Source organism: Amphiprion ocellaris, chromosome 10, assembly GCF_022539595.1.
Source record: "Amphiprion ocellaris isolate individual 3 ecotype Okinawa chromosome 10, ASM2253959v1, whole genome shotgun sequence".
Taxonomy (NCBI): domain Eukaryota; kingdom Metazoa; phylum Chordata; class Actinopteri; family Pomacentridae; genus Amphiprion; species Amphiprion ocellaris.
Window position 1 is genome coordinate 13,141,018 of NC_072775.1, and position 25,621 is coordinate 13,166,638.

General features: G+C 40.6%; 2 protein-coding genes and 1 long non-coding RNA gene across 4 annotated transcripts; 2 read left to right on the plus strand and 1 right to left on the minus strand.

Annotated features, from left to right (window-relative positions):
- The first annotated feature begins 2,430 nt into the window (after window positions 1–2,430).
- Window positions 2,431–10,593, plus strand: copb2 (COPI coat complex subunit beta 2). Of its 2 annotated transcripts, none has more exons than XM_023282680.3 (22): window positions 2,431–2,586; window positions 3,051–3,188; window positions 3,323–3,409; window positions 4,209–4,335; window positions 4,475–4,623; window positions 5,251–5,397; window positions 5,689–5,788; window positions 5,885–6,027; window positions 6,271–6,470; window positions 6,634–6,744; window positions 6,836–6,924; window positions 7,019–7,125; window positions 7,413–7,556; window positions 7,734–7,864; window positions 7,990–8,197; window positions 8,444–8,554; window positions 8,676–8,890; window positions 9,007–9,145; window positions 9,327–9,464; window positions 9,589–9,666; window positions 9,787–9,942; window positions 10,133–10,593. In XM_023282680.3, exons 1-22 carry the CDS (start codon window positions 2,584–2,586, stop codon window positions 10,226–10,228), a joined length of 2,817 nt encoding a protein of 938 aa, XP_023138448.1. In that variant the 5' UTR covers window positions 2,431–2,583; the 3' UTR covers window positions 10,229–10,593. The 2 variants fall into 2 exon arrangements, with proteins under 2 accessions (XP_023138448.1, XP_023138449.1); XM_023282681.3 differs by having other exon boundaries at window positions 9,790–9,942.
- Window positions 10,594–11,545: 952 nt separating this feature from the next.
- Window positions 11,546–25,621, plus strand: LOC111576801 (segment polarity protein dishevelled homolog DVL-3-like). The gene is made up of 15 exons (XM_023282688.2): window positions 11,546–12,149; window positions 13,603–13,672; window positions 15,974–16,089; window positions 16,296–16,408; window positions 16,873–17,008; window positions 18,202–18,292; window positions 18,430–18,499; window positions 18,745–18,884; window positions 19,411–19,487; window positions 20,102–20,169; window positions 20,296–20,445; window positions 21,801–21,932; window positions 22,369–22,536; window positions 22,653–22,856; window positions 24,324–25,621. Exons 1-15 carry the CDS (start codon window positions 11,989–11,991, stop codon window positions 24,680–24,682), a joined length of 2,055 nt encoding a protein of 684 aa, XP_023138456.2. The 5' UTR covers window positions 11,546–11,988; the 3' UTR covers window positions 24,683–25,621.
- Window positions 16,753–20,400, minus strand: LOC129349880 (uncharacterized). Its single transcript, XR_008603061.1, has 2 exons — window positions 20,260–20,400; window positions 16,753–17,089 (listed from the first exon to the last, which is right to left on the minus strand). It is a non-coding gene; the product is annotated as an uncharacterized LOC129349880 (long non-coding RNA).

Below are 25,621 nucleotides of genomic sequence, written 5' to 3' on the forward strand. Positions count from 1 at the left end.
TGGCATCTTATAAACCAACTGAGGAACTTTATGCTCAACAATATTTAGAAAAACTCATTAATGCTTTTATTACCTGAGGAGTGGACGACTGTGACACACTCCTCACTCCTAACAGACCATTACATTCAAAATGCTGCTGCTGGAATACTGACAAACACCAAGAAGACTGAACGCTTCACTTTGATTCTTAGATCCCTGTACTAACTTCCAGTTAAATACAGAATTTAATTTGCAGCCCTACTTATAGTAGTCTGTAAGTCTCTGAATGGCCTGGGACCAAAATATATCAAACATATGTTTGCTGAAGCCTGAAAGGTCTGTAAGATCTGCAGGGACAAGTCAGTTAGTGGTGACCAGAGTTCAGACCAGACAAAGTGAAATGATGTTGAGTCATTTTGCTGCTGGAACCACCTTCTCCTGGAACCATTTTTAGGAATAAGCTGCAGACTGTTCTTTTTTCCACTGCTTGAGTTTTGTTAAAAAGTCTTCTCTTAAATGGTTGTTCTTTAATCAAACTCATCTGCATTTTACTCACTAAATTATAATTTCTTTCTCTCTCCCTTTTATTGTACGCTTTATCCCAAATGTGCTTTTATTTTTCTCATCTCTTGTCTTTTTAGCTGTTTTAGTCAATCAGTTTAATTATCCTAGGAATTGGTGTGAACTTTATTCAACTTGTCTGTACTGTTTTTGATTGATTTAGATACTCTAAATATAAGGAAAATATTCTCCAATACCTATAATATGTAGTATAAATTAACCTGATTGACTTAAATGTCAAGGTTGATTAAATGCAGTGTTACATTCTCTAAGAAATTACCTGACTATTTTAAAAATAAAGTTAAATCCCCATAAAGTTATATAAGGAAAATCCAACAAATCCTCCCAGGATTTCCTACAAGCAGCGTATTGGTGACAGTGGAGACGAACGACTCCCTTTTAACATGAAGAAACTTCTAGCAGAGCCAGGCTTTAGGAGGACAACATTTCTTCATCGACCAGTTGGACTGAGGGTAAAGGGGAGAGAGAACAAGGAAAGCAGAGACAAACAGATAATAAACAAGAGGACATGAACAATGAACAGATCAGAACTTTGCAACTCCAGAGCGAGAGAGGTACAGAGAGAGAAAGAGGACAAAGCACAAACCATAGTTTAGAAAGAAACCCAAAGTTATTAACATGCATTATAAATGAATCAAAGAATTTCAAAACACACAGAATAAATGCATATGAAAACAACCATATGAACAGGATAGCCAAGGTGAAGTATATTGGGGTAGATTAACAAGTATTAATAAATACTAACGAAACTGGTAAAACCTTAATGAGCAATAAAAGCTTAATAAGCAATAAAAAGATGAGAAAAGAAATACAGCATCACATAAAAGCAAGTCTGTAAAAATGGGTTTTAAGGAGTGATTTTAAAAGAAGTCAGTGATTCTTTGAGCTTTATCTCCCCAGGCTGCTCGTTTCAAAGCTGAGGAGGCTTGAAAACACATTTATACATGCGCTAAATACTGAATTGATTTCTGGGAGAGTAGAGGATCATTTTCATGTTGTTTTAACAGTTCATCCAAACCAATACTTAAACCGCCATCTGCTGGAAAAATGTGGTAGTTTTTTGCTTCTCCTGCCTCTTGCCTCGAGTCAGCTAGGATTTACTTCAGCCTCCCTGCAACCATCTGGGGATATGGATCGATTAATCTTTGCCTTAAACATTGTACCTCTGGACTCTGTACATGTTTCAAGGGAATAAGTCAAACTATAGCTCATTCAAAATTCATGATTTCCTGCGCTGCTTCTAAAACTAATAAACAAATTCAGTGAAAAAGTAGATGACTCCAACCAACATATTTCTTTCTGAATAAATATATATCTTGTACATCACACCGTGTACACAGTGCTCTTTTGTTAAAGATTAACATAATTGCTGAGCAGCATAAGTATAGTAACTGGCAGTTCATAAACAATAATCTCTTCACTCACTAGAATCACTTTAATGTGTTTCTGATGATCTGCATACAGTAGATGCTTGTACTGAATGGATATTTGCAATCAGGCCAGTGTCACAGCATAAATGTCATACAATACTATAATTTGAAAGTATGCAAAACAAACACACATCCACAACAAATGAAAGGACATAGCAGTTCTTAAAACATTCAGTTACAGCTGTAATGTCTGACAGTGAGTTAAATCAACATGAGCATCATGTGTTGCACTGGACCTCCCACTAAAGTAAAATTTACTATTTTTAGTAATATTTACCCAGTTAATGCCACACAATTACAGAACAACCTGAATTACTAATCAGAAATCATCGTGTCATTCCAGTTCGTCCTGTAACCATGAATAACAGCAGTGTGATGAGGTGTTTTTCTGTCACCGTGGCATATCATTGTCTGCAACAGCCGGACGGACCTTCCTGTCACGTCATCACTGTTCTCGCAAGTCTCGCGAGATTGAGGTTTGAGGAAGTTCCACGTCAGTGCACCGTTCATTGAAGTCGCAACATTTGGACCCCGATTACAACTGTTCACACCACATTTGTCATATTTTATTGTGACGACACGGGGATAAAACATGGTAAGAGACATTTATAATACGTCTAGCCGTGTTTTAATTCCATACATGTTACGTGAATGGCTTGATTTGTTTTAGAAAGAGCCATGAAACAATGTCAATAGTAGTCTCTTGTAAATAGCTTAGCGGCTAACTAGCTTGTGTTAGCATTAATGCTTGTGGCTAACGGTTATTGGGATTTATAACCTTCTTTGTTTTCTTATTTCATATGTGCGTATCTCTGTTCTGAGATAGTTGTCGAATAATTTAATTTAAGATGCTTAAGTGTGCGATTAGAGAGGTTAAGAGAAATGTTTTGGGTTCGGTGTTAGCTGCTAACTGTTCGTATCATTTCGTAGCTCTCCTGTTATTCCGGGTCTTTAATTTGATGCTTCAGTCTTTTTTTTTTTTACCGAGTAATTAAATGCTCATATAAAGTCACCTATACTTAGGGTTTTAAAACAGACTGACGCCCTCTGTCTTTTCAGCCTCTGAGGCTGGACATCAAGCGGCGGCTGACAGCCAGGTCAGACCGAGTGAAGAGTGTGGACCTTCACCCAACTGAGCCATGGATGCTGGCCAGCCTGTACAACGGCAGTGTCTGTGTTTGGAACCACGAAACACAGGTATGAACACAGGTTAAAGGGACACTCGTGCAAAGTTACGCTACATAATATGAAAAGATTGGTAAAAGAAAGTATATGGAAAACCATATTAGTGATGGAATTGCAAACTATAACCCAGTGTTTTTTTCACCCAGACTCTGGTCAAGACTTTTGAAGTGTGTGACCTCCCTGTCAGAGCTTCCAAGTTTGTGGCAAGGAAGAACTGGGTCATCACAGGAGCAGTAAGTAACATTTATTTGTTCACGTTGGGAGCCTAACTCTGAAAGTTAGTCATTTATAGCATCAATAGCCAAAACTTTAAAAAAAAAAAAAAAAAAAAAAAAAAAGCCTTTAATGGCACTGATGCTCATCAGTCCAGTCCTTAAATGGTACTTTTGTGAGGTCTTTTTGGATTATTTTAAGGGAAAAAAACAAAACTCTTTAAGAACAGATTTGACATTGCTTCATTTTCTTTTCTTTTATAATTCTCTCTCTTTCACATTCACTTTTTCCTTGACAGTGTTTTTACTGTATGGTGTTAATATTTTTACTAAAGAATTTGAAGTACTACTTCTGCCACTGCCACTGAAAATAAAGCAAGACAGTTTACCTGCAGCTTCCAAATCTCTAAATCCTACTTGCTCTAAGCACTCTGAAGTTGTGAATTTCTGAAAGACCGTTCATCTGATGCTCTGTTTCTGACTGAATCTATAAACACACCACAGCTAAACATTCAGCTGACTAATGGCCTGTAAGATAAACGCTTGCTTAGTGTTTTGACAGATAGATTATGTTTCGCTCTTAAATGCAAAAGGCTTTTTGAATTAGTAACAAGGAGCTTCAACTTTGTAGAAGTGTAACCCCATTTTGAATGTTTTGACCATTGTTACCATTTTGATGTGAAGTAAAATCTTGAGTGATAACTTCAAAACACAGTGTTTGCATTTAGGCTTAACGTCTGATTGTCTTGTTATCTTCTTTCTCTGACTGCACTAAGCTAATATTTGTTTAGCACATATTAATTTTTATTCTTCAACACAGGATGACATGCAGATTCGTGTGTTCAACTACAACACCTTGGAGAGAGTCCACATGTTTGAGGCCCACTCTGACTACATCCGATGTATTGCTGTTCATCCAACCCAGCCGTATATTCTCACCAGCAGCGGTACATTAGTAAACTTAAGATTTCCTCGCTGCTAGCAAAGTTACATTCTTCAAATTTTTTGATCACAAAATTCTAATTTGTCTCAGTTTGTGTGTATTTATATGTGCACACGTGTGATTGTGTTTCTGTGTCTGTGCAGATGATATGTTGATCAAGTTATGGGACTGGGACAAGAAGTGGTCGTGCAGCCAGGTGTTTGAGGGTCACACTCATTACGTTATGCAGATTGTCATCAACCCCAAGGATAACAATCAGTTTGCCAGTGCCTCCCTGGACAGGACAATTAAGGTAGGGACCACTTGATGTTGCTGTTGTCACTTGTGTTGGAGCTTAAGCCATGTTTCCACTGCAGGATTTTTACTGGATTTACTTGTTTCACCCGGTGCAACCAAGGTCCAAATGCAGTTTCAAGGAGAACGTTTTACCCCTGAAAAGTCTCTGCCCTGGAGTGGTAATAGTTTCTAAAAGTTCAGGATTTTAGTTTAGTATTTATGGAGGGAAGCACATCCAATGGGAATTTAAGATGGTGAGCTGTAATGAGAAGTTATTTTGTAACTACAATTATTGTTTAGTATTGTTGGATGAAAAAAATATGCTGGAAATAATACAGCTGTCTCTTTTTGACAATGTCGACTGACTAATTTGTCTAATCTGTGCTTGGCCTTATATCTGGGTTTAAACACAGATAACAAACTGCTGCAGAAACCCTTTGAAAAGTTTCTGGAAAAGTCCTTGAAGCTGAAAGTTTGTGGGACGTTTAGTGGAAACATGGCTGAATTAAATGTCAACTGTGGAACATCCAGACCTGACTGCAGTACTGTAGCTTCTTTATTGACTACAGTTTAAGTTTGTACCTACTAATATGTATGTAATTGCATTTAGTGATTCTCTGTCATCCTCTCGGGGTTGTCACAGGTTTGGCAGCTTGGATCTTCATCTCCCAATTTCACTTTGGAGGGTCACGAGAAAGGTGTAAATTGCATTGACTACTACAGTGGAGGTGACAAGCCCTACCTGATATCAGGGGCTGATGACCGCCAAGTCAAGATCTGGGACTACCAGGTTAGAAAACTCTACTTTATTTTATGTTTTTGCTGTTATTCACTTACTTCATGTAAAAGTGTCTCACAGAAGAAAATATGACTAATAGGCAGAGCACAAGCTAATTCCTAGTTGACAGGTAGCTTTTTGTTAAATTATGTTTATAAGAAAACATCATTAGAGCTTAATGGAAAGATTAATTGTGAAAAGAACATATGTGGTCGTCATTACATTTTACTATCTTTTCTGTGAGTATATTTAGGCATTGTGTCGCACATAAATGTATCGGCTCTCTGCCACTGTGTGTTGTAGAACAAAACCTGTGTTCAGACTCTGGAGGGCCATGCACAGAACGTGTCGTGTGTCAGTTTCCACCCGGAGCTGCCCATCATCATCACTGGATCAGAGGACGGTGAGCAGGAATCCCACACTTCCTCGCCTCTTTGTACAAAAAACCCTAGTGTATCTCTATCGGGACCTCATTGATCATTGTTTTATACCTCTGTAGGTACGGTACGGATCTGGCACTCAAGCACATACCGCCTGGAGAGCACACTGAACTACGGTATGGAACGAGTGTGGTGCGTGTGCGGCCTCCGGGGCTCCAACAATGTGGCACTAGGATATGATGAAGGAAGCATTATTATCAAGGTAAAATTTATTTAGATTTTTCAGAAATTCGCTATGAACTTTTGCAGTGCACTCATTTATAGCAGTTTGCTTTTGTGTACAATACAACTAAACTAAATGCTTTTGCAGGGAAGAACTCAAAGTGGCTATTTTATTTCTAAAGGAAATTAAGATAAAATCTACCATAGATGTAATAAAATATTCAAAGCTAACATCTCATCTTTCTCTGCCCACCTTTATTCTCTGTCTTCTTCTGTTGTGTAGGTGGGCCGAGAGGAGCCCGCCATGTCTATGGACACCAACGGCAAAATCATCTGGGCCAAACACAGTGAAATACAGCAGGCCAACCTGAAGGCCATGGGTGATGCTGAAATCAAGGATGGAGAGAGGCTGCCGCTGGCTGTTAAAGACATGGGCAGCTGTGAGATTTACCCTCAAACCATCCAGCATAACCCCAACGGAAGGTACACATACGCTCATTCCAGGCCTTTTTAGTTGTTATTCAGTAATAGGTAGACATCAGCACCAGAACTGTTTGTTTCAGGAAGTCAGGGTAGTGAGGAATTTACAATAAAATCCCTATTGGAGGAGCATTATCACTAATTTGTATATGTTTGTGTGTCCCAGGTTTGTTGTGGTGTGTGGAGACGGAGAGTATATCATCTATACAGCTATGGCTTTGAGGAACAAGAGCTTCGGCTCAGCGCAGGAGTTTGTCTGGGCACACGACTCCTCTGAGTAAGTACAAAAATGATATTTAGGTGAGATGCCACACGTGAGTACCAGAGGAGAGATTTGTACATTTGCTTTTTTCTCTTCCATTCAACAGATATGCCATCAGAGAAAGCAACAGTATTGTTAAAATCTTCAAAAACTTCAAAGAAAAGAAATCTTTCAAGCCTGACTTTGGAGCTGAAGGTAATGAGACAATTGCTGTTTGATAGATTTTTGGTTTGGAAGTGGATTGAAGAATACTGTCTCCACTATTACTGAATGTGTTTCTTTTCTGCAGGAATATACGGAGGTTTCCTGCTTGGTGTGAGGTCGGTGAATGGTCTGGCATTTTATGACTGGGAAAACACAGAGCTAATCCGCCGCATTGAGATCCAACCCAAGCATGTAAGACTGAGTTACATTTTTGTTTTAGGTTCTCGGCCCCCGTTTTATACTGTAAATGTAGCATATTGTAATGTTCGTCAATTTGGGAGTTCTCCATGTTTTTATTTTTGTACAGCTGTTGGTAATGATTTTGCTGAAAATTTGCTTTGTGCTTCTATATGCTCATCTTTAACAGCACTGTGTGTAAATGGCATATTAAAGTCTTCCAGAGGATGTCCAGAAATTTTAATATTACTTATTTTAGTTGTCTCATTTGCCCTTCCTTCTTCTGTTCCATATTTGTTCAGATCTTCTGGTCAGATTCCGGTGAATTGGTTTGCATTGCTACAGAGGAGTCCTTCTTCATTCTGCGTTACCTGGCAGAAAAAGTAGCTGCCTCCCAAGAGAACAATGAAGGAGTGACAGAGGATGGTATTGAAGATGCCTTTGAGGTACATATGTGAATGTGGATGCATGCACATCCTTTGTTAGAAGTTAATTAATGATGACATTAGTGCTAGAAATACCTCTACTTTATGTGTGAACTAATGAATCCTATTTATATGTGACTGTTCACTTTAAAACCGTTTATTAAAATATTAACGTTAATTCCAATTTCACCTGTTTAGGTCCAGGGAGAGATCCAGGAGATTGTGAAGACTGGACTCTGGGTTGGAGACTGCTTCATCTACACCAGCTCTGTAAACAGACTCAACTACTATGTAGGAGGAGAGATTGTCACTATTGCACACTTGGACAGGTAAGAATACAGAATTAAATTGGTTTGCTGTCACAATAAATGTCTAACTATTGCATGGCAGATTTAGAAAAAACAACTAAGCTGTAAACATTGTCTTTGACAGCTACTGTTTTCTCTCCCTGCAGGACCATGTACCTACTGGGTTACATACCCAAAGATGATCGTCTGTACCTGGGAGACAAGGAGCTCAACATTGTCAGCTACTCCCTGCTGGTCTCCGTCCTGGAGTACCAGACTGCTGTAATGAGGAGAGACTTTGGAATGGCTGACAAGGTGCTACCTACTATTCCTAAAGAGCAGAGGACCAGAGTGGCACATTTTCTGGAGAAACAGGTAAGGACAATGATTTGAAATTCATTTTAAATTATAGACCATCAATTTATTTCAGCTTCAGAAAAGAAAAGAGGCAGATAGTAAGATTAGGCTTGAAACTGAAACCCATCACCAGAATTTGTGCTAATGTCATAGTGATATTATTTTGACTGATAATATATGTTTTGAATTGGGTTTTTTTATTCCAGAGTGAAGACGGCTTTGTGTTTGTAGCATGCTGATGGGTTTCCTTCTTTGTGTCCTCAGGGTTTCAAGCAGCAGGCGCTGGCAGTATCCACAGACCCAGAGCACAGGTTTGAGTTGGCCTTGCAGCTGGGAGAGTTGAAGATTGCCTACCAGCTGGCTGTGGAAGCAGAGGTAATCTAGTTGGCTTTTAAAACTGAGACAAATTCCATATCCTGCCGCGTTTTTTCCCCATATAAAATCATTGCCAGCCAGTTCACACAGTTTCTAATATTTGTTATTCTGACCTGTGCAGTCGGAGCAGAAGTGGAAGCAGCTAGCAGAGCTGGCTATCAGTAAGTGCCAGTTTGGCCTGGCCCAAGAGTGCCTGCACCATGCCCAGGATTACGGTGGCCTGCTCCTCCTTGCCACCGCCTCTGGTAACGCCACCATGGTGGGCAAGCTGGCAGAGGGGGCAGAAAGGGACGGCAAGAACAATGTGGCCTTCATGACCTACTTCCTGCAGGGGAAGTGAGTATAAGACATGTGAGATTTGTGGAGAAGTCAGTGAATAAATACAATATGTGCTGCTCATATCAAACGTGGCTACCAGTGTAATGGTTGTTGATACTGACTTCTCTCCACAGACTAGATCAATGTTTGGAGCTTCTAATCAGGACGAACAGACTACCTGAAGCTGCCTTCCTGGCCCGCACCTACCTGCCCAGTCAGGTGTCCCGTGTGGTCAAATTGTGGAGGGAGAACCTGGCCAAGGTCAACCAGAAGGTCAGCTATATCATTACATTTTTTAATAACATTGCAACATCAGTCAAGGTGGGAAATAGTAGCTATTTTACATTAAATTATTGAGCTTTTGAGAGGTCTGAATTTACAACAAGAATAGAGAGAATCTAAATGTCTCTATTTCTTCTTGATCATGACTTATTCTAACACATCTTCATTACAGGCAGCTGAATCCCTAGCAGACCCTACAGAGTATGAGAATCTGTTCCCTGGGCTGAGAGAAGCCTTTGCAGCTGAACATTACCTGAGAGAGTCCTGCTTGGGCACCTCCAGGCCTGCTAAAGACTACCCACTTGTTACAGTAAGTTTTACAACTCGTTGCTAAAGTGAGGAGGCAAATGACTTTAAGAGTAATCTTAAGGTAAATGACCCATGCTAAATTTTAGCGCAGCAGTATTTCTGAATGTATGTCTGTCATTTTTCAGCCCAATGAAGACAGGAATATTCTCGAGGAGGCCCAGGGATATGAGCCCAAAGGAACCTTCATTCCTATGGTCTCCAAGGTTTGTCCACACTCACATTCACATGCATCGTTCTCCACCTTCTATATTGTGTAGAACTAGGATTTTGCAGAAGAAAAGTAAAAGTCTCTAACGTTCATTATTTGACTCTCCTTTTTCCAGCAGACACCAGACAGTGAAGAGTCCACCTCAGTGGAGTCAGCTCCTGTTGCTGCTGTGACGCCTTTGCAGCCTGAACCTGCTGCTCCTACAGCTGTGGAAAAAGAAGAAGAGGAGGAAGAGGAAGTCCCTACATTCTCACAGTCAGAGAAAGATAAGGCAAGGCTTCCTGTAATTTTTCCTTTAGTGAGAAATATTGTTATTTTCTAATCTTTGAGTGATTTAATATTTTTTGGGGATTGCATTAAATTTGAGCTACTTTGACATGTAACTAAAATAACACTTGTGGAGTAGCACAAGTCCAAGTAGTAAAATAATAATTTTCCTTTGTGTGTCTGTGTTTCTGTAGACTCTGGATGAGCTGGAGGTGGACCTGGACAACATGGAGCTGGATGACATCGACACCACAGACGTTAACCTTGATGATGACTTCCTAGATGATTGAAACCTGCCACCAGTCTGCTCCTGAGCACTCTTCAGAGCATATTTAAGAGAAAGAAAGAGACCAAACTCCCTTTCCCCCCTTTTTTGTATTTGTACGTAAAAATATTATATTGTCACGTTCACCTCCTGCAGTGTCAGGGTTTAAAGTAGAAGATGATGATATCAGTAATGTTTTATTCTAAGAAGAAATGCAGACGGATCGGATCTATTTCAACTTCTTCATTTTGTACATCATTTATTGATCATTTAAGAATGGCTGACTACCTGTCCACTGGGTGATCTGTTATTTACGCTTTGCTTTGTATTGTCTGTAATGGCGAATGAAGTTCCCTCAGTCCAATAAATTTTGGTTGCTGTACATATTCATATTTGACTGAAATGTCATCTGTACTTAACTTTCTACTGATTTCTATTTTTCACAAAAGTAGAATAGAATTAAGCATTATATTAAAAAGGTGATTATTTTATTAAAAAAAATAAAAAATTGAATGTGAAAATATCCCCAAGCCACTGCATAATGAAAAACAGAGCCTGATAAAGAACACATGTACAGTATGAAAAGTCTGAAGGGAAGTATGGTCGATTTGGGAATATAGACAGTAAAGCTGCAACTATATGTTAATGGAGTAGTTGTCAATTATTAAATTAATATCCATCTATTTTGAAAATTAGTAGTTTTATGAAAAACAAGTCCAAATTTTCAGATTCCAGCATCTTAAATTTTAATATATTCTACGTTCTGTCCTCTATACCCCTTTTCCATCAAAAAGAAAGAAGGTGTTAGTTTGGTGCTAGGTCAGTGCTGCTGTTTAGTTGCCTCCTAAGAACCAGTTTGCTTTTGACTCAAAAATGGCAGGCAAAGGAGCAAGTTGTTGAAATAGATAGATAGATAGATAGATAGATAGATAGATAGATAGATAGATAGATAGATAGATAGATAGATAGACCTTTATTGATATCACAGCAGGGAAATTTGCAGTGTTAGAGCAGCTAAGACAGCAGGAAAAGTACAAAAAAGCAGCACACAATGCACATATATAAATAGATACTTTCTCTTTTAAGATAAGAAATATAAATGCTTATAGTATTGAATATAGCAAAAATAAAAATGTAAAAACATGTCCCAAAAAAGTGTAAAAACAAACAAAATGTATATACCTTCACAGTGTGGAGCCCAAAGAGGCTATGGATGAGTCTCGGGGGCCCCTCCGGCCTCAGGGCCCGGTGCCCCGGCGGTGTGAGCGCCTCTGCGGCCTCCATGCAGCGCTGTTTCGAGAAGCTGCCACTCTCCTCCTCTCCTGCAGATGGCGCCTCTCCGGGACAGGCGCGGGGGATTTTGTGCAGTTTCGTGTGCAACAAAGTGCCGAGCTTGGCAGCTAGCGAGAAGGGAAAACCGACCCTTCCTAGACTGTTTATTTTTACTGCCTTTTTACTGCTTTTTTTCCCCACTCATTTCGAAGCTTTCGGCGGCACACTGTAAGTTTAATACGAGCGGAAACTAGCGCGACTCAGTCTTCGGACGGTGCTCGGACGCTTCGTGGAGCAGCAAGGTGTTTTTTCAGACAGAAAGGCAGGCGGGACGTTAGCGAGCTGGCGTAGAAAAGACAGAACCAGGACTACGCGACGAGTCGGTCAGCCAGAGAGCCGGGAGAACTACGGCACGGCCGCAGCCAGCGCCACGGGGAGTCGGGGCCCGAGAGGGAGCCTGCCAGGCCCTCGGCTTGATGCACCCAGCCTGCCTTGCCTTAGCCGCAGTCCGAGATGGGGGAGACCAAAATTATCTACCACCTCGACGACCAGGAGACACCGTATCTGGTGAAACTGTCGGTACCGGCGGACAAAGTCACTCTGGCAGACTTCAAAAATGTCCTCAAGAAACCAAATTACAAATTCTTCTTCAAATCTATGGACGATGACTTCGGGTAACTGTTAAACGGTTTATTGTGTTCAACGTGGATTCAACATAACACCGCTGACTTTTCTTAACCTCCCTACAGCTACATTAACATTAACTTAATTGTGACCTCTTCCAGCCGGCTTGTCATTAGTTTTAGCGTTTCCTGGCTGTCGATCATTTGCTAGCTTCTTGCTTTGCTGTTTCTTTGTTAGCTGCTAGCGACGCGTTAGCAGGTCTGTTTAGCGTCCCGACCCCGTTTGTTTACATTGCTTATGTGGCTAGCTATGCGTCTTGTGCCTTGAATTTGTCTGACCAAGTTTGGTATTTGTCCGTTTCGCGAACACCAGAGAAAGTCTCACATGCCATTTTAACTTTTATTAGACGAAGCAAGAACATAAGCAGTTAATAACACCGGCAGTAAACTAGTTACTGACGCTACTACTGTCAGTTTGTGGCTAATGTATGGAAAGCTTATGCTAGCAGGCTAATGTCAGAATGTGTACGGGCAGTAGTCAGTGAGTCCAGCAGCAGGCCCCTGCTGTTGTTGTCTATTAGCCCGAGGAATGCAGAGTTGGACACAGGAATGCCCTGTTCATCACTCTGGCAGCTTTATGAGCTGTCCTTTTGTGTTAAAACATGGCCCGAAAAGTAGACGTTTTATGTTCCTGCAGACAGTGCCTTCTTCAGAGTACAAAATAGGGGGAAATGTACTAGGTTTTTGATCCAGGTTTCCAAAGTTGTTTCTGGCTAAACTTAAACCAGGGTGGGGCAACAACTTAAGGACTTTTGCAAGTGGGAAAGAGATGTTTTCCGAAGGACCACGGCTTTTCATGTGGTGAAGAGTGGAGGGATATTCTGTAAATAAACAATTGAAGCCTTTACTGTTACATTGAGCAACTTGTATAACTGGTTCTGGAGCCCATTTTTACCAAGAAAGTCTCACTGACCATCACTGTTCTCCCTCTGAGACCATCTTGACCAGTAGTCTGAGGCTCTTGTTGTCCTGTTTACTGTGTGACTAGAGGTTATTGAGGTCTGACCTCTGCACTCCACCATAGCCTTACTGGCTGGAAGGGTTGGTTTGGATATTCACATAGTTATATGCCTTTTGTTACATTTTTTTGTAGTCTTTGATGTATTGACAGGCCCTTGGGGCTGCTTATGTGTTATGCCTGAATGAGCTGCCCTCTTGACTGGTTTTCCTCGTTTGTGTTGACAGCCTCAGGCATACAGTGATGTTGGCATTTCCCCTGATATCCTGATAGTTTGTTGAACAGTGTCATTGGGCATTAATAATGTCTAAAACACTCTAACACTGGCTGGCAGTGTGTACCACTAGTATAGTTAGGTTGTCCCAGTTGTCAGTGCCTATCTTGGTTGATGGATGCATTGCCCATCTCACCCTCATGTTTTATTGCCCAGAGAGCGTCTTTGTATTGGTAGTAGTTTACTGAAACAAAGCTTTACTGTCTTTACAGTGTGGTGAAAGAAGAAATATCTGACGACAACGCAAAGCTGCCCTGCTTCAATGGACGTGTGGTGTCATGGGTAGGTTTAAAATGCATTCTGGAGTCATTTTTTTTTTTTGCTGCGTGCCTGTCTGTGTGTTTGTGTGGTAACTGTGTGCATGCACGTGTAACAATGATTCCCATCTGTTAGGCATTGACCACAGCCATCCTCCATCTCCAGGGAGAGGCTCTATGTATCTGCGTGATAATATCATTATCGCATAATGATCGTCAGAGCAATACAGGCACATTCACAAACTGCACCCTTCCAACACTTTGTGTGTTTCAGGACTTTTGAGGGAAATGAGCTTCATTACTTTTCCCGGCAGTTTCATTTCAGTTCTCACACAAGATCGTCCTCCACATGCAACACATGTATCTTTTTGAAAAGGCTCTAAGCAATAATTCTCCTCTCTCCACAACACAAGAGACATCTGGTGCTCGTGTACAGCCTCCCTTCCTCTCTTCTCGACATTGGAATTGGATTAAGAGCAAGTGAAATCACAGGATAGGAGGAAAATATTCAATAACAAAGGGCCTCACTGCATGTCACCTAACAAGAAGATCGAATCTTGCAAGGAGGCGAAAATAAAGTTGAGAGAAAGAGTATTCTGTGTGTTGATGTGAATAGCTGATGTATTTTAGTGAACTTTGCAGAGTGTGATCTTAATTATAGGGCTTTTTTTTAGAGTTACAGTGTTGTTACTGGATGCTTGAGTGTATAATCCAGCATGCTCATCCTAATGGCTCCCTTGTTGTGGTCATTTTCATTAGACTGTGTGGAGGTTTAGTTGGTTGTTTTTAAAAGTCATTTCCTCTCTTTGTGTGTGTGTGTGAGAGAATATGTCTGTCTCTTGGGGATTGTTGAAATGTTCCACATACAATGAAATGTTTTTTTCGGTTACAGTATGTCCATTTGTTTGTCTCTGCTGTTCATCTGTTGTTTCAGTGGTCTGATTGATTGTTCTCTGGGGTCCTCGGGCCAGGCCTGCTGCGAATCACATTATCACAACAGACCAGTGTACCAAATCTGCTGTGCTGTGCTTTATTGTCAGATGAAATTTTATATATTAACGTATGTGTTTAAACCCTATTGTTGATGAACTCAACAAACTCAGCAATCACATGTCATATGTGATACATCAAATAAATTCCTGCGCACCAAATTGGACTCCTTGTAAATGGAAAATATGGAAGTAGTACTAGGTATAAATTGAATAAAAGGATTAACAAAAAGAAATTGTGGGGCTCATGATTAGTACAGGGAGAACTTTGCCACTGTCTCATATTTTTTTACCCTTACAAGATTCATATGACTTGGACTGGTTTGCATTTTTCAAATCATTTTACACGAAATATTGTTCAATAATAGTCATAAATATCCTAGCAGTGACATCAACAGCTAGCAAATATTTAATTCTTCACCATTTGTTGCCTGGTAATAGTGGGGACAGTTTCATATGATTTCATGTTAGCTTTTAAACTTGTTTTTTCATGCAAATGCATGCTTCATTTGTAATTTGGATGCCATCCAAGAGTCAGGATCCATGGTAGAATGAAAAATATAGATTCTTAAGCAAGCAAGATGAATGCACTCTGGAATGTCGTATAAGTGAACGAAGGTGAAAATGCAAGCGGCAGAGTAAAATCTACCAGCAATATAATTTCCTCCCCCCGAAAACTTAGTCATGGTCTGTTGGAGCCCATTTTTTTCCCACACTTTGGTAACTTAGGCAACACTGTCAGGTAGACAAACCACAAGTCTTGGCGCAGGCTCTTTTTTTTCCTCAGCTCTTTGAATTCACAGCTGCCTTTGTGTAGCGTGGCTTGCTCAGTAGGAAATAGCAGAAGCCAGATTAAGTTTTGCTTTTATTTATTTACAATTCTTTATTTAGTGGATAGTCGAGAACATTTAATCAACTACAAAGAGGCAGCCTTGCAGTTCCAGAGAGCTTTGGAAGACTGCGGCCTGTGAACAGTTTGACTTCAAATCCCTCTGTTTTCATTATTTTTTAAAACTATATGCATCATATACAGTTTTCAATAACTAAATATGTTCTGAAATGAGGAATGTGTGGAAAAAAGATGCAAAAGATTATCATGTTGACAGTTCTTTACAGTAGAGGTTTGGTATATTTTTGTATCCCACATTACACTTTGAGGAATTAAGCAGCTAGTGGTGTTTTTAATGCTGACAAGCCTGTATATAGTAAGAGTAAAACGAGACATGCCATCCAGTGTGCAACTATGGTGCTGTGAAGCACAGTGGTGGTCTTGTAGTGTATTCTTCTCTCTAAGTGTTTATCTCATCCCTCTGACTGACCTGACTGTCTGTTGACAGTTGGTCTCTGGAGATGGCGCCCACACAGACACAGGCTCAGTGGCAGATAGTTTGGAGCCAGCACCACCTTTGGAGAGGACCGGGGGCATTGGAGACTCAAGACCTCCCTCCTACCAGTCAGTATATTCAGAAGTCACTTAATATTGTATTTGGTAGTAGAGCTTTTGTGTAATATGTGACTATGAAACATGGGAATTCCACGTAAACATTGTGTTTGGCTTGAATGAGTCCTTCTGTTCTTCTTAATAACAAAAGACGAAACAGCAAATTGAATTTTGTCTCTTCTTAACACTTCCTCTTCCTCCTGTGTCTCTGCCTGAAGTGGGAAAGCAGCAAGCGGTCGGGACAGTCTGGACAACGACACAGAGACCGGCTCCATGGTGTCGCAAAGAAGAGAGAGGGAGAGACCGCGACGGAAACACGCCAACGACCACGGTAAGAAAGATGTTGTGCTTGGTTTGGGTTTGCGTTGTGCATGTCAGTTTAATTTCTATAATTTGCACAACTCACTCATTACAATTATTTTGTTCATAAACAGTGAGTGTACCCACGGAGACTTTAGAGATGCAGTAAGTTTGGTGAGCTTGATAATCGTGATTTGAGTTACAGTAAAATCACGCTGCAGTGGAAAGCTGTGTCATCATGAAGATAGAATAAAATTTGGTGCTCTGCTGTCATCATGATATCCTTGTTCTGATGAATACCCCATGACAGCTGTGATTTGACTGAAGTTGGTCTGAAACGAAGTGACAAAGCATAAAAAAGACAGAAAGCCACTGTGTATGTTTGTACTTTAATATAAATTTCTGGTTGTATTTTGTACCTTAAGTTTTAATCTTTTTTTAATACGTCAACTTGATTTTGATATGTCATTTTAATCAAATGCTGTCCGGCTGCAGGTGGGAGACAGAATGGTTATTCATCTCGACCAATGGGACGTGGAGGCCCCGAGTACGACAGCTGTTCGTCCTTCATGAGCAGCGAGCTGGAGTCCACTTCCTGCTTCGATTCGGAGGATGATGACGCAACCAGCAGGTCAGTTGTTGTATATAGCTCTGCAGCTTGTTCTTAAGTATAGTCCCCAATGAGAAAAGGCATTTGGCTTCAGGAATGTGTCTGGAATGACAATAGTTGGTTTATGGCAGAGATTAGTGCAGTCATATAGTCCTTTTTCCACATAATATGAAATAGTAAACACAGGCGTTACTATTCACATTAATGATGGCTCTGTTCCTAATTAAACCAGAACCTTCGTTAATTTTATTAGTTGCACCAGTGTTTATCTACTGGTTCGTAATAAAATTGCTGCTGTGAAAAGGGTCTGTTGTGTGGGCACGTTTGTGGTAACCCCCTGGGTTCTCCTCTAGGAGTAGTGGAAATCTCAGCAATCCACTTGAGAGACTGTTCGTCTCAGTCTTTAGCCATCTGACAGGATGTTTTATCCTGTTGTTGCATTTCTAATAGATCCGGATGAAAGCTTAGTTTATTCAACTACACAAACAAATTGATTTTTGCTTCTGGCGCCAACTGATGATTTGTCAGCCAGATTATAGTTTCCAAATGAGGCAGGTGGGATGCTGTCAGACAATCTTTTAAAGCTGCTCCTGACTGTTGGCAAACATCACTTCTGTTTTGAAAACTATGCGTGTGTTTTGATATCCGTACTACCAAACTATAGAGTATGCCAGATGAAGAAATGTTTAGTATGTCAAATGTAGTATGCAGAAAATCCCAGGATTTCCTGCTACGACCGGGTAGATTCTGCAGTATGAAAGCCAGCATGCTTTTCTGGCCACCTCATTTCACACCACAGGCTGTGAGAGTTGCTCAATGTTGCAAAATATGATGATGTGGAATTTTATAATTTGCATGAAACAGTACGTATTTAATGAGGGCAGTTGTAGTACATGCTTGAAGTTAAAAAACAAGTATGTGATTTGGAATGCAGCCTATGTTTAGATGTCTTTCCTTTTAGTAGGCCACAGAAAGGTTTATACTTTACCCTTTTACAAGTTAAAGCAGCACCAGTTGTTTTTATTCACATTATTATTTGTGAGTTTTTGGGGCTTTTTTACGGTTTGTTTAGGTTTAGAAATGTTTTTTATGATAACTGAATTTAGATAGAGTATAATTTCTTTAAATATTTATACAGCAAAACCTTTTTGTTATTTGCTCTTGGTTACAGTGTTTGCATGTGTATTATTTTAACAAGCACCTCTCCTCTCCAGGTTTAGTAGCTCCACTGAGCAGAGCTCTTCTCGTCTAATGAGACGACACCGCCGTCGCCGACGGAAACCTAAAGCTTCCAATATGGACAGGGTGAGGTTCTGTACTCGTAGATGTAAAGGACAGTAAATTGGCTAAAGCTTTATTTATTAAAATTGTCTTCCAGTTTGTGACTTTTGATTCTGATAATTCTTTGCTTCCCTCCCAATTTCCATCATTCTTTACTCCAGTCTTCATCATTTAGCAGCATCACAGACTCCACCATGTCCCTGAACATTATCACCGTCACTCTTAACATGGGTAAGTAACATGTTCATGTGGTAGTTACACAATGAAATAAAATGTTGGGATAAACAGAACTTTATGCTTTCAGACTGAAGTCACACACTGAGCTATTGGAGCTAGTAATTATTTTAACAACACCTAAATATCACTGATTTGTTCAAACTGATGCATGTCATGATCATCCATTCTGTCTTTCCTTACGTCACTGCTGCTTCACTTCACTTCTGAATATATTTCCTCTGTTCCTCTCCACGTCACAGAGAAGTACAACTTCTTGGGCATCAGTATTGTGGGGCAGAGTAATGAGAGGGGAGATGGAGGAATCTACATCGGCTCTATCATGAAGGGAGGAGCTGTGGCTGCAGATGGACGCATAGAGCCTGGGGACATGTTGTTGCAGGTATGTGTCTGTTTGTGTGTCAAGGAGGGGAGAGAGAGACGCACACAGACCTGAAAAAATGTGTGCTGGTGCATACCTGGGGCTTGGATCGGGAAAGTGTGTGTGTGTCAGAGGTGCATGTTGTGTTTGCATTTGACACCAACTCTTCCAGTGGGTGAAAGAACTTGGTAATGTGAGATGAGTTTTTTTCTCCAGATGGGCACGTGCGCCAGTGCCAGGCTTTCTGCAGTCTTTTCCTATTCACACTGCTTACACCTGCACCCTTTGCTGCCATGTTATTTCAGTCAGGAAGTGCTTAAACTGAATTATCAAGTTCTACTGTGGCTTCTCATGTTGAAACACTACAAGGCCAGTTAATGGTTTTGTGAAGCAGGATTTATTGGAATGGTTGTGAGGCTGTCAAAGTTTTATACCTCTTTATATTGGAATATAATTTGTCGTTGGGCTCATCATTCATTATCATCTCTGTCAAGCATATGTCCACAGTCTGAGGCATTGTAATACTTCTGTCATTTTATCAATTCAGGTGAACGACATCAACTTCGAGAACATGAGCAATGATGATGCTGTCCGAGTACTGAGAGACATTGTGCACAAGCCAGGGTAAGTGGCACACACCTTCCTTAGTTGCAGTCATAAAACACGAGTGTAAAACAAGACTATAATAGAATTCTCCTTGAAGCTGATACTATTCTGTGTGTTTTAGATCAGTGTTAACTATTATTATCATATATTATCAGTGCACCAGTGCCAGATATCAGTATTTTTAATAAAACTCTGACGCCAGACTACCTTAATGGAGTCACAACATCATGACTTTTGGTGGTGGAACTTATCAATTGAATGAGGGTAAAAGGAACAAATGTCAAAAAAACTATGTTGAAGAACAAGAAACTTACAGGGGGAAAATGATGAACAGCAACGGAAAGCAAAGAGACCAAAATGATTAAATTGACAGCATTAAAACTGGAATATAATGATAATACACACACACACTGACACCAAACTGCAGTAAGTTAATACATAATTCCTGCTTTATTGTCTTTTTAAGGGTATTTTTACTCATTCAGTTACACCGATCACATGATGAACTGCACCTTAGATAAAAGTCATGCAGTGTTGCAAAATCATGATACTGATGTTATCGTCCGCAGTAGTATCATGAGTTACTCTGTGAATTCTGCATCAGTATTAACTGTATGTGTGCTTCTTACCAGCCCCATTACTCTGACTGTTGCAAAGTGCTGGGATCCAAACCCCCGGAGCTGCTTTGCTCTGCCCAGAAGTGAGTACTTGTTTTTCATTCCTGTTTTTTCCCCACATATCAACAACATATATTCAAAGACACGTGTTAGGATTTTTGCAATAAGCTTACCAGCTCCCACTGCCCTCCCTGCGTTTCATTTGCCAGGTGAGCCAATCCGGCCCATTGATCCAGCTGCATGGGTGTCCCACACGGCAGCCATGACCGGAGTTTACCCTCCATATGGCATGAGCCCTTCCATGAGCACTGTCACCTCCACCAGCTCTTCCATCAGCAGCTCTATCCCTGAGACTGAACGTGAGTCACACTGCTCCTTGCATCTGCCTGTTGTGACTTGTTATCAGGGGACTTTTATTAAAAGCAGCTTTCATCATATCTTATCTCTCACAGTTTTTCTGTTCGTTTTCTCGTCTCACTTCTGCACAGTCTTTACGCTGACATGTTATCCTGTTTGAATTCACAATTTACGTCTTTGTACTTTCTTTGTCTGTTGCTCTGTTTTCTTGTTTATTACTTGTTAAAGCTTCTGATAGATACATTTGACTATTCACACAGTTATGATATGAGGAATAAAGTACTGCAGGTTTGGTTATATTTCGGGATTTCATTTTCTGAACATTCAACTTGCTGTTGAGAACTTCCACCCACTGACCTCCAAAAAGCAGTCATATCACTATCTTCTTGTGGAGTGTTAGTAAATCGCTGCGTCAAGTGTGGCCCTGCCCTTTCACTGCATTCCTGCGACTACTCTCTGTTCCAGCTTTTACTGTGTTTAGCCTCACAGCTTCCATCTGCTCAGTAACTCTTGTCCAGACTGAGCCATAACTCACAGCTTTCATCTTCCCTGTAATCTTTGGAACGACTGAGGTTTTTGCTTCATCTTTGGAGAAAGGTCTTTCCTCCCTCAGGATATTTTTCAGCCAACTTATGATATGACTCACATTTTGAGATTTTCCATTTCAGACAAAAAATACATTTTTATACAGTCCTATGTGATAAGCCATGTAAAAAAGTTTAAAAGGAGAAAAAAAAATCAGATATGTAAAAGAATAGTGGCCAAGTTTGGTTTTGGTTTTGCATAAGTTCTCCAAAATAAGTGTAGATTGAGGTGCAGCCCAACCCGGTTAAACTATTTCACGTTTAGGTTGATGATAGCTATCTTCTTCTGCTTGTTAGCAAGTTTTTAATGTGAAAAAGTAATGTCTATGGAATATCTGGTGTGTACATGTTATAGTCTCAGTCATTTCTGGGAAAAAAACATTAAAAACTAATTTAAAATGATATGGAAGTGGTAATAGTGTTAAAGGCAGGACATTTAATTCAGTTTCTCAGGGCTTTGTCAGGACCATCTCATTTGCTATCCAGTTCAAACAAAGATCCAGCCAAATCCAGTCCTGATTCATTCTCAAGACATAACGGGTAAAATTACAGTCCAGACCACAGGAAACCAAATATTATTTGAGGCAAATCCAAAATAGGCCAGTAGTTGTCCAGATAACATCACTCAGCTGTTCTTCAAATGTTTAACAAACAAAACAGAATGCAGCACTTTCATACACGATGGAGATTAACATCTTTGTCCCTTTAACCTCAATGTTAAATCTTTTACAAGAAGATGTGATAACTTGCACGTGTCCTCTGATCTTCCCTAGGATTTGATGACTTCCACCTCTCAATCCACAGCGACATGGCAACAGTTGCTAAGGCCATGGCCTGCCCAGAGTCAGGACTGGAGGTGCGAGACAGGATGTGGCTCAAGATAACCATCGCTAACGCCTTTATTGGTACGCCTCTCAAAGCACACTGCATGGTCCAGCATTTGTTATATTCCACATCAGAATGCATGCTCACATCTGTCTTTTCTTATTTGTTCGGTTCCATTTGTAGATTTTGGTTTTTCAGCGATTCATTGATGTGGCTGAAGGGATGTCTAAATCCCTTTGGATCCCTTCAGAATTTGTAATCGGCTAAATTAGACAAAGTTCAAACATTTTAGTACCCTAGTGCAAATATTTAAACCCCAGTAATCTATAAATGCAGTTTGCCTTTATTGTTCCAAGTTGCGCATTGATAAAAACAGTGCTCTGATGACTTCAAATCAGTGATAAGTCTAAGTACACAATATTCAAATAGTCATCTATAATATGGTATAAAATAGTCCAGGAAAAGTTATGGAATATAATGGCTTATATGAGTTTTCTTCTCAAATGTGTGCATTAGGTTCTGACGTGGTGGACTGGCTCTTCCATCACGTGGAAGGATTCTCAGATCGCCGTGAGGCCCGTAAATATGCCAGCAACCTGCTAAAGGCTGGCTACATCAGACATACAGTCAACAAGATCACCTTCTCTGAACAGTGCTACTACATCTTTGGAGACCTCTGTGGCAGTGAGTTTCTTCAAAGTTGGTGGAGTTTTTGTGGGTCAAGTCAACTTGTAGTGTGAAGTAGGAGATATTTTCACATGCAAACTCTAAACTTGTTTTCTCGTTCTGTTTCCTGTCAGATATGACCCACTTGTCTCTCCATGATCATGATGGTTCCAGTGGGGGTGCCTCAGATCAAGACACTCTCCCCCCTCTGCCTCACCCCGGGGCAGCCCCCTGGCCCATGGCCCTGCCCTACCAGTTCCCTATTCCACACCCGTATGACCTGCCGCAGCCCTTCCATGGGGGACCAGGCGCTGGCAGTGCAGGAAGCCAGCACAGTGGTGAGTGTAGTTTCTCTATAATGTGTGTGCTGATCACAAAAACATTAACAGTGAAAGATGAAAACTGTTGCCATATTAATATGGGAATAATGCATCCAGAATCTTATCTTTTGACTATCAAAGCCCTTTAATGTAGCCTATTAAAAGGGAGACTGTTGTGACTTGAATTCATGTCAGTAACAACAGAATTTGATAAGATGTTTTCATGGTAAAGATCTGCAAAGACTACACATTCCATTTATCTGTTGTGCAGCAGACACAACAGTATATTAAATAGTATTTGCAAACACAGGTTTTCCTAAACATGTCTTTACTATAACACTTGAAACAGCCAACCGTTGTTAATAGCAGTATTTAATGCTAGCTAACACTGCATTTCATGTGAAGGAGCCAACTACAAACCTTTCCAAGTATACAGACAGAGATTTTGGGTCAGGTGTCACTTTGCAGTTAGGAATTTTAAGGAAATAGCACAACATTTTTGCCGTGTTTTGAATTTTATACGATACAAGAAGACCATAAATATTTTCTCTGCACTTTGAATACACTCTTAGAGTCAGTGCATGTTTTGATTAGTTTACTTCAAAGACTCAGAGAACACAGTCTGCCTCTGTCAAGCATGAAAAAAAATATTGTTTCCATCAACACCAAAGTTGCCTTATTTACATACTGGTCTGCGTGTATTTAACATGTGCAGAAATAGAAAAACAGACATTGTGGTTTTAGAAGCAGTTTTCTTACACAGTGGGGATATTTACTGACCAATAACAGCTGGGCCCACTAACACACAACATGTCAGATGTCCTGTCCTCATTCTGTGGTGGCACTGTACTGTAATTTAAAAGTACTGTTGAATAGTTTACAAGCTAACAAGATACAGCATGTAAGTAACACAGCTTGGGGCTTTGTAAGGCGTGTTTTTATCACTTTTGATGTATGCTAGATGTTCCCCTATGCTTCAAGTGTTTGACTACACTAGGCTAACACCACACATCTCTGTCTCTAATAGTCACAGAAAAACTAAATTGATGGGAATGTTTTAAACTGTCTGGATTTGATGCTATGCATTGGAACAAACAGTCCTCACAGGGATCTTTTAATCATATAAGTTTGATTTGATTTGATTTGATATAAACTGTTATGGTTTTAAATTAGTCAGCCTGAAGAATTTACCATAAAAACAAGCAGGCTGTGTGTGGTAATAAAATTAAAGCTATAATTGCCTTTGGTAACAGCTAAGCTCTTTGGCCTGTGAAAGGCAGTGAATGCTTCGTGACCATGTCTGCATTAGTCATGCAGCTCTCCTGAGAGTCTCCCACTAACTGGGTCAGTGCTGCCTGCGTCATGTCACTGGCACCCAGATGGGAGTGATTGGCTCATTTAGGTCTTTTATATTTAATGCAAGCATGTATGTGTTTGTATATCGCACTTTGATGATAAATATGGTCTGTCTTACTCTGTTCACAGGAAGCAGTGGTTCTAACTGCAGCAAGAACGAGGGTCGGAAGTCCGGCGGCAGTGGCAGCGAGTCTGAGGTCAGGAGCCACCGAGCTCCAAGTGAGCGCTCCATGGCTCCCCCTAGTGAACGAAGCATCCGTAGCTCTGTCAGCCACCGCAGTGCCAACTCCCACTCGATAGCCTTCGGGCCTGGCCTTGTTTATGGCCCCCCTGGCCTGCCCCCTCAGCCCCCACATCTGGCTACAACTGCACCTGGTGCCCCACCAGGCAGAGAGCTCACCTCGGTGCCGCCTGAGCTCACTGCCTCGCGCCAGTCTCTCCGCATGGCGGTGGGCAATGCAGGAGAGTTCTTTGTTGATGTGATGTGACGCAGGTTGTAGGTCGGTAACTAAGTAGCAGATCGAGCGTTCTCATGTCTCTGAGAATTGACGGCATGACAGGACGATGGGGAGGGAAGATTGCAAAAGCTGTAACCCAAGGCCTTGATTCACTTTTCTCAAAAAGCAGAAATGGAATCAACCCTGCTGTGTATGCTGAGAGAAAAAAGTTCCTCCACTCTTGTGCTTTTCTTCCTAGTAGTAGTGGCCATACTTTCTTCAATGAAGAAAACCCCCCTTGCTCAAGATGGAACCAAAGCGCCTTTCTCCAATTCTGCTCCACAGTGGGGAAGAGTTAGTGTGAGGACAAAGAGCAGGAGAAAGGAGGGAGGCAGTGGAAGTGGTCAGCTGGGGAAGATGACTCAGCGCTTTTCCACATGGATGTTTTTCATTTGTTCTTCTCTTCACTCTTCCCTCCTCTACTCTGCCTTCTTTATCTAACATTCTCTGTCCTCCCCCATTCCTGTCCATGTCAAAACTGAGAGAGAATGAAGCCTCTTCCCTCCTTCTTTTCTTTCAGTCCCCACTTGCTGACCTCTAACAAGAAAAAAAACCCTGAAAGAAAGCTGAGATGAACACTAACTGTTAACCTAATTCAAACGTTTAAAATATTTGCTTGACTTAAGAGAGCGAGAAATGGAAAGATTTGTATGTAGTGCAAGAGAAATTGCAGTCCTTCTTACTGTAAGAATGCATTTGTTTTATTATATGTAGTTGGTCACAACTAGTTTCATTTTCAATGCTTAACATGAGCGTCCAGCTTTGAGAGTCGTTTTTATGCTACAGAACTACATTTTCATCTAACCAGAGAATTTTCAGACTGTCTTGTGATGATGTATAGTGGAAAAAATTTCTTACCATGTCTTTCACACTACTCTTTTATTAAGGAAAAATGTCTTTTTATTTATAAATATAGTTTTATGACTTAAA

What these genes read in the sequence shown, in the direction of transcription:
- copb2 (XM_023282680.3), top strand. An exon ending in GTATATTCTCACCAGCAGCG is followed by an intron (nt 4,336 to 4,474) that starts GTACATTAGTAA and finishes GTGTCTGTGCAG; the next exon opens with ATGATATGTTGATCAAGTTA. An exon ending in TGGGCACACGACTCCTCTGA is followed by an intron (nt 6,745 to 6,835) that starts GTAAGTACAAAA and finishes TCCATTCAACAG; the next exon opens with ATATGCCATCAGAGAAAGCA.
- LOC111576801 (XM_023282688.2), top strand. Translation starts at nt 11,989, where the DNA reads ATGGGGGAGACCAAAATTATCTACCACCTCGACGACCAGGAGACACCG. An exon ending in TCTATGGACGATGACTTCGG is followed by an intron (nt 12,150 to 13,602) that starts GTAACTGTTAAA and finishes CTGTCTTTACAG; the next exon opens with TGTGGTGAAAGAAGAAATAT. An exon ending in GAAACACGCCAACGACCACG is followed by an intron (nt 16,409 to 16,872) that starts GTAAGAAAGATG and finishes GTCCGGCTGCAG; the next exon opens with GTGGGAGACAGAATGGTTAT.